General features: G+C 45.9%; 1 protein-coding gene across 1 annotated transcript; it reads left to right on the top strand.

Moving 5' to 3' along the window:
• The first annotated feature begins 666 nt into the window (after positions 1-666).
• Positions 667-3,978, top strand: LOC114090376 (15 kDa protein B-like). The gene is made up of 4 exons (XM_027932568.2): positions 667-907; positions 1,524-1,625; positions 2,703-2,792; positions 3,284-3,978. Exons 1-4 carry the CDS (start codon positions 734-736, stop codon positions 3,410-3,412), a joined length of 495 nt encoding a protein of 164 aa, XP_027788369.1. The 5' UTR covers positions 667-733; the 3' UTR covers positions 3,413-3,978.
• Positions 3,979-8,269: the final 4,291 nt, after the last annotated feature.

Raw genomic sequence — 8,269 nt, 5'->3', positions numbered from 1 at the left:
CATGAAATGCCCTAAGTAGGTAAATCATAAAGACAGAAAGTAGATTAGTGGTTGCCAGAGCCTGAGGGAAGGGAAAAGTAGAGAATGAGTACAAATGGGTGCAAGGTTTCTTTTGGGGGTGATGAAAATATTCTGAATTGTACATTTTAAAAGGATAGGTCTGGAGCTGGGATTATAAAGCATCACATACAGGGCCTAGAGTTCAATCCTCAGCACCCTCCCTCAAAAGGGGGTATGTGTGAATTTTATGCTATATGAAATTTATCTCAATAAAAAGAGCTTTACTAACTTGGAAAAAAGATCCAGTTGCAGATGTATTATGGAATAGAATCCAAGTTCCATGTGGGTAATATCTTTGTTTCTGGGATCAAAGCAGATCTACCAGATAGAGACAGCAGAGTCCTGTACTGGACTCTCTGAATGGACCTCTTGTGGCACAGGTGGAGATACAAAGCCCAGAGTGAAGGGTCTGTGTCCAGCCACCACAAAGGTCCCTTGCTCCAGTTCAGGGCTCTCATATCACTCTAGGCCCTAGGCTGTTGCCAAATCTTCTTGCCCCTCTTGGCCAATGGTATTTCATAACATTGCCCAACACTTGGTTTCTAGCCAAGGAAAGGATTAGCCCCCCCTTTCAGGAAGGCCTGAGCCTCATGTGTCACCAGAAGCCTTTAGGCAAGGTCCCTGAGTAAGACCTAAAAGGGGCTGAAGGTGGCAGTGTGTCAGAGAGGAGACAATGGCAGGGGCCTGGAAGGCACTTGTATTGGTGGTGGGCTTGGCAGTAGTGTCCTGTGAGGCCTATCGCCGTCTGAGATATGAGGATATCGTCAACAAGGCTGTGAACATCTACAATAGTGGGCAGCGGGGAAAGCCTCTCTTCCGGCTGCTGGAAGCCATTCCACCTCCATCGGTAAGTGTCTGTGGGCTCTATCTGGGAAGCAAGCAGCAGGGGTCATATACCCATGAGGCTGATGGGCAGGGCACACTGCCTGGCACAGGCACAAAGTGCGTGGTTGACATCAGCTATTATTATTATAATGTTTCTTCCACCTGAAGGTAAAACCAGATTATAATCTTAGCCTGACCACTGCCTGGCTGGCCAGTTTGGTGTTTCATCCAGCAGGGGGTCTGGGAATCCAGCTTTCATTCAGGTCCTGGGTTTGAGGGAATGTGAGAGCCCTTTCAAGTGGACCAGTCTGGCCTTTGGGGGTTTCCAGCTTTCCCATCCCAGCTGTTGTTAGCTCTCTCAGGCAGCTAAGGGTCAGGGCAGGGGTTCTTGTTCATATTTCACAGGCAATTATATTAAGAAGCAAAGGTAGGAAGGTCATATAGGTAGTGAGTGGTATTCTTTGGATTTCTTTTCAAAAGACTGCACACTTTAAATCGGCTGATTTAATCTCAACAAGCCCCAGGTTTGGTAGCAAATGCTAAGTCCCAGTTTCACCATGTAACCTTAACCTCTCTGTGCCTCCATTCCCTCATCTGTAAAAGGGAAGATGGTCATGAGTTTTCTGTTGTTTCTTTAGAACTTTACCTTCAGGATCCCACTCAACTTCACCATTAAAGAGACAGTATGCATTTCCACCCCAAGGAGCCAGCCACAAGAATGTGCCTTCCGTGAAGGAGGGGTGAGTCTCATCCCTCCAACTCCCAGTCTTGGGTGAGGGGAGAGGCCCTCTCCTCCCTTTGGCTAAAGGGGATACTGTCTGCCTCCATGCGTCTCAACTACCCACCTTTCCAGAAGTTTTGAATGTGTAAGCCTTTTTCAAAGTCAGATTTTCCTTGTTGCTTATTTTTCCTCCAATATATTGTCAATCCTTATTACCAAAGCGATATACCCTAAAAAAGAACAAAGTGTGACCATAGTCCCCCTCAAGACCACTGCATTTATTTATTTATTTAAGCTGTGAGGGATTGACCCCAGGGGTGCTTAACCACTAAGCCATATCCCTAGTCCTTTTTATTTTATTTTATTTCATTTTGAGGCAGGGTCTCGCTAAGTTGCTGAGGCTGGCTTTGAACTTTTGATCCTCCTGCCTTAGCCTCCTGAGTCGCTGAGACGGGCCACACAGGACACTATTGCCAAGCAGGCCTTCCCTACCGTGCCAGGGGAGACCACTGCTTTTTTTTTTTTTTAATATTTATTTTTTTAGTTGTAGTTGGACACAACTACATTTATGTGGTGCTGAGGATCGAACCCAGGGCCTTGCACGTGCTAGGCAAGTGCTCTACCACTGAGCCACAACCCAGCCCCGAGACCACTGCTTTAAAAAAAATAAATTGGAAAACAACATTTAAAGTCGTATTTCGGTACTTCACATTCTAAAACATTTCTGATCAGCAACCCCCACTACCCAGGGACAGTCACTAACCGTTGATGCATCTTCCTCGGTATCTTTTTTTATGCACACATATATTCTAAACAAACACGGTTTCCTCTGGGCACGCTAACTCACGGATGCCTTTTCCTAATAACGTACCTGGACTTCCCTTATTTTCATGGGCATCATCTACTCCGTTGGGACCTTCCCAGCGATGGCCCCTCACTCCTGCTCTGGCTGGTGCCTGTGGTGTGAGGACATCTGGGGTTCTCACGGGCTGGAGCCGTGGGGTTGGCGCGGGTGCGGCTTGCCCTTGGGGGCCGGGCAGGGGCGCTGTCGTGGAGGGTGGCTGGACGCTTACAGCTCCCGCCGGGCTCGCCGCAGGAGGAGCGAACTTGCACGGGAGAATTCTCGCGGCGGAGGGTGAGCTTCCTGATCCTTACCTGCGACAGGGTCTGCGAGAACCCGACACAGGTGAGCCATCGGGTGGTGACAGGGACAGCAAGGGCCGACCACAGGAAAGCCGCGGTCTGGATTCCCTGTAGGTACACCGTCCCCTAGGGCTGGCTTTGCCCCCGGTGCTACCCTCACCGTGGCGCAGCCACGTGGGCCACTGGCGCCACGCAGGGAGCCTCGGGGAAACGGGATCCTGCTCCGGGAAAACGGGATCCTGCTCTGGCCCATCAAGCTCTAGAATGCGAGGAGGAGGGATCCGTCTTCCTGAGAGATAGTCGTGGCCCTGCGCTCCGCCCGGGAGATCCCTCGAAACTCCCCTATTCTCCCCCAGGCCTGCCCACGGCCTCTGGGCCCGGCTGGTGGGAGCCGGGGCGTCTTAGCTGCATCACATGCTCCCCGCCCGTGCCTCAGTCTCCTCTACCCCGCCTTGAGGGAGGGCCCCGGGCAGGGCAGGAAAGAGGACGATCCATGACAGTCATGGTGGTGACCAGCCAGCATCGTTCCTGCAGGTCAACAGGGTGACGCGTTCTGATGATGACCCTGCTGAAGATTTCCTGGGCAATCTGCCGCCTGCGGCCAGGGAAGCATATGAGAAAGCCAAGTACGACATCATCTCCAACATCCTGAGTAATTTCTAGGGCTGGCGAGGACAGCTTCCCCTACCCCACTCATCCACCTCCCTCTGCTACCTTCAGCACCTCCTTCCTGCACAGTCCAGGGTGCCCCCTTGCAGAACACCCCCAACCCTGAGCTGAACACTGCACTGGGCCTTTGCACACTGCTTCTCTCTGCCTGGACTTCCTGCCCCTCCTGTGTCTGTAGGTTCCACCTCCAAGGCATAGCTCATAAGTTACCCCTTGCAGGAAGCCTCCCTGCTCTCCCAGGGCAGAAGTGGACTCCCCTCATCCCCTCACTCACAATTCTCAAAGCCATGTTGGTATTATCTGCTATATTCCCAGTCAGCTGACTGTGGAGTGAATTTCTCAATGAGATGCTTCTGGTGTCCTCGGAGGGCAGTTTCTTTTGTGCAAGACACCTAATACCCTTGCTTCCTGCCCAGTTACTGTGACAACCAAATGCCCCTTCACATATCCAGACTCTTCTAAGGAGATCAACATCATCCTTGAGAAGAAAGGGTGGGGGTGTCAATGAAAAGTTTCTGATATAAATGACTGAGTGAATGAATAAACTGTTAGAGACTGGACTGAACTGGCTGAACTTGGGTGAGGAGATCAGTGAAACTGGGCCCTTGGTGGGGGGTTAGGGAGATTTGGAATCCCTAAGGTCAGGGCAGGGTCCATGGAGAGAAATGGAGAACAAGGACAGAGGGGCCAGGAAGGCAGAGTAGTTGGCCTCCAGCCTCCTCAACTGCCTTTACTTCCTTTATGCCTCCAACTTTATCACAAAGCTTGTCAGAACTTTTCCCTGAACCCTGACTTGTGTATCAGTGCCTCCTGGACACTTCTCTGTGGAGGTCCATGGGGAGTCACACTCTCAGTATTTTCCTGCAGCCTACCTCTAGCATGCAAGTCTTTGCTATAGAAATGACTTAATGAAAACTCTCTTTCCAGGGGCTGTGGTGTAGAACCCCTTGGGGACATTGGATTTTTAATAATGGGGGCAGCAAGGATTCCTCTTTGTGAATCATAATAATAGCTATCATTATCTGAATGTCACATTCCATAAGTGTCTCATTTAGTTCTCAATACTGTCTTAACAAACTATACACATCATCTGCAACTTTCAGTGAGGAAACCAAGTCATGGTTTCCTCATGGGGAAATTGGTTCACTGCCTATAGCCCAAACTCTAACTCCCTTGCCATCTAAAACCTGGTAACACCCACTGGTGGGTGAGAGGAGGGATAAGGGAGATGACATATAGTGACCTGGAGTGGTGTTACCAAATGGGCTGAACAGAATAAGCTGAGACCTTCAAACCCTATTCCCCATGGTAGAGAAAATGGTATTTGCCATCCTCCTGCCTCAGCCTTCCAAGTTGCTGACATTACAGTTGTGCACCACCATGCCTGGCCAAAATGGGCAACTTAATAAAACCCTGTTTCCTGTTCTCATTGGAGTCACGAACACTGTCAGTTATGCCCAGCAGATGTGAAGTCAAATCCTTTCCTGCTCTAAAACTTCCAGTTTAGGTTTCCTTTAGTTTCTTGAAGATTAAGTAAAATTTCGCTCCAAATTAGAGCCCAATTTTATTAAAAGCCACAAAATAAGATCTGGGGCGGGGGAGGGGGCACAGAAAGAACAAGGCTTGTTTGAATTTAAGCTTTAAGAGGTATGAAATTTTATCAGTTTTGTTCACTGCTTTAGCTCCATACCTAAATTTCAGCATTTGTTGATAAAAAAAAAAAAAAAAAATCTGGCTCTGGGTTAAATCCCTAGCATTTCAAGACAATAACAGAAACAAAACAACAAAAAAAGAAACAAAAAAAAACTTTAGGGGCTTAGGGATGTAACTCAGTGGGTAGAGCACATGCTTAGCATACACAATACCTTGGGTTTAATCTCCAACACCACCAAAAATAAAATAAAATAAAGATCCATAACAAATGATAAGATTTGATATCTTTGAATAAATCAGTTTTCTTAAGATACATAAATGCAATGCATTAGAATCCACTAGACTCTTAATAGTGTTTGTTTTTGAAGGTAATAAAAATAATCTTAAAATTTACAGGGAAGAATATTTGTTTAAGAATAGCAAGAAAATTGTGAGAAAGAATGAGTTGGGACAAAGTGACTGTGGCCCAGAAGGGGTAATAGAGGGTCTACTGAAAGAACAGGAAACCCTAGAATCAGGTCAAATATATACAAAAAGGAATATACATCCAAAACAGCAGTTCCATCAAATATGGAAAGGGGATTTTTAACAAATGAGGAGGCTTAACTTGTTTATTGCTGCCTGGAGAAAAAATAAATAAATAAAAAACAGCTGAAAACAATTCTAACTGGATTTAAAGAATGATTTGTTAAAAACAAAACCATAAAATCTTTCAAGAAAATCAAATGGGGGCTGCGGATGTGGCTCAAGCAGTAGCGCGCTCTCCTGGCATGCGTGCAGCTCGGGCTCAATCCTCAGCACCACATACAAATAAAGATGTTGTGTCCGCCGAAGACTGAAAAATAAATATTAAAAAATTCTCTCTCTCACTCTCTCTTTAAAAAAAAAGAAAATCACAGCCTTTGGGGACAGGAATCCCCCGTGTTTCTCCTTTGCTAGCAAGGCAATAAATCTTGAAAAAAAAAAAAAAAAAAGAAAGAAAATCAAATGACCCAAATCTGGAAAAAAAGAGAAACTCATCTGAGGTTCACTGGCAGAAAAATACACCCCTGGGACATGACATGGTTTTAAAAATGGATAGCTGGGCTTGGTGGTGCACTCCTGTAATCCCAGAGACTTGGGAGACTGAGGCAGGAGGATTGCAAATTAGGGGTCAATCTTAGCAATTTAGTGAGATCTTGTCTCAAAAAAAAAAAAAAAAAAAAAAAAAGAGGATTAGGGATGTGACTCAGTAGTTAAGTGCACCTGGGTTCAATCCCTATTACCAATAAATAAATACATAAATAGATGGATGGATGGATGGATTAGAACTTGGCAGAAGGTATGGAGAAGATGGAAAAAAGCTTTCAAATATGGATATGCAGACATGTATAAACAGATGGTTTGCATGAACATGGGAAGAAATAAAGATAGTATATTGTGTTAACAAGTGGAGGCTACTGATAAAAATGGCAGGAGAACAAGGAAAATGTCAATGGGAAAGTAAAAAGTGGGGATTTGGTTTAGCAAAGCAGAATTATGAAACATATTTCGTGTTTATGTGATATGTGGAGGTATGTTTGGGATAGGCATGTGCATATGCATAGAGGAATTAAAAACTACAAAACAGCAAGACTATGCAACATAAAGACACATGTCTGTGTCAAATGACAAAAGAAGGATCTTGAAGTTCACCCATGTGAGAGGACCAGTGATCAGGTTCCACACACCCAGACTCCAGCACAGAAGCTGTTCCTCACACCATGGAGAACACAATGCATTTGGAGCCCACAGGTCACTTTATCATCCCAGCCAGACCTCCACCCTGGGACCCAAAGCCCCATATGGTCAGAAGAGGTTCCTCTACTTGGGAAATGACAGAGCAGACCTTGGGGACCCAGGAGCCATAGTGAGAATCAGTGTTTTGCTGCTTTTGAGTCATATTTGACATTCAATATCTTTTTTTTTAAATATTTATTTATTTATTTTTTAGTTTTCGGTGGACACAACATCTTTGTTTTTTTTTGTATGTGGTGCTGAGGATCGAACTCGGGCCGCACGCATGCCAGGCGAGCGCGCTACCGATTGAGCCACATCCCCAGCCCCATCAATATCTTGCATATACACAGTGTATACTGTGTGTGTGTGTGTGTGTGTGTGTGTGTGTGGTACTGAGGATTAACCCCAGGGGTACTTTTTCACTGAGCTACATTCCCAGCCCTTTTAATTTATTTTTTGAATTTTGGTACAGGTTCTCATTAAGTTGCCCATGTTGGCTTCAAACTTGTGATCCTCCTGCTTCAGCCTTCTTAGTTGTTGCCATTACAGGTGTGCACCACCATGCCCAGTTGAGTTTTATAAATGGAATCATACAGCATATACTCTGCTGCCTGGCTGTTTTCATTGCACATCATAATTTCATGATTCATCCATGTGGTTGTATCAGTAGTCTGTTTCTTTCATTGCTTAATTTGGACATATCACAATTTGTTACCTATTGATATTTTTTGGCCATTTGTTGAGTGACATTAAATGGTTCTACTCCTCTTTTAGTTTGTTCATCTATAAAATGTCTCTTCAATCAGGCTGTTGGGAGGATATGATGAGACAAATCCTATACAAAGAATTAGGGAGAACTCTGCTTGGAATGGAGGGGCTAAGTACCCCCAAACCCTCTGTCCCCAGGGTCACACATCCTATCTGTGGGAGATGTGTCTCAACTGTCCCCCAAATCATCCCCAATGAACAGGGCCTGAGGCCCTGGGGAGCCACTGCAGGGGTCTTGGCATGCTATAATTTGATTTGCAACTTTATAATTCCACTCTGGTTATTCTGCTGACTAGAGACTGCAGCGGGTGAAAGGGTAGACATAGGGAGACCACTGTAGTAATCCAGGTTCTAAGAAAGATGCCGCAGTCTGGCTGGGCACAAAATCACGAGCCACCACACAGCTTGTAGATTCAAACAGCAACTCTTTATTCCCGAACTCACACCAGCCGTCTACAATCATGTTCTGGGGAAATCCACGTTCTCTGCCCAAATCCACCCCCACTGGGCTTCTGTCTCCCAAAAAATACTGTCTGAATCCCGTGAGAACTCAAGGGGAACTCAGGCAGCAGGATACGCCCTATTCCCAGCAGGAATAATCTTAAACCTGGAACCACCCTAAACCCGGATAGTCCTAAACTGGGAACGCCCTAAACTCGGATCATCCTAAAC

This window comes from Marmota flaviventris, chromosome 1, assembly GCF_047511675.1.
Source record: "Marmota flaviventris isolate mMarFla1 chromosome 1, mMarFla1.hap1, whole genome shotgun sequence".
Lineage (NCBI taxonomy): Eukaryota > Metazoa > Chordata > Mammalia > Rodentia > Sciuridae > Marmota > Marmota flaviventris.
Note: the sequence above shows the minus strand (reverse complement) of the source record. Positions and strands in the feature narration are given on the sequence as shown.

Excerpts from the sequence above, each read along its gene's own strand:
- LOC114090376 (XM_027932568.2), top strand. The coding sequence starts at position 734 with ATGGCAGGGGCCTGGAAGGCACTTGTATTGGTGGTGGGCTTGGCAGTA. Across the intron at positions 908-1,523 it reads AAGCCATTCCACCTCCATCG|AACTTTACCTTCAGGATCCC; the intron begins GTAAGTGTCTGT and ends TTGTTTCTTTAG. Across the intron at positions 1,626-2,702 it reads GTGCCTTCCGTGAAGGAGGG|GAGGAGCGAACTTGCACGGG; the intron begins GTGAGTCTCATC and ends GGCTCGCCGCAG.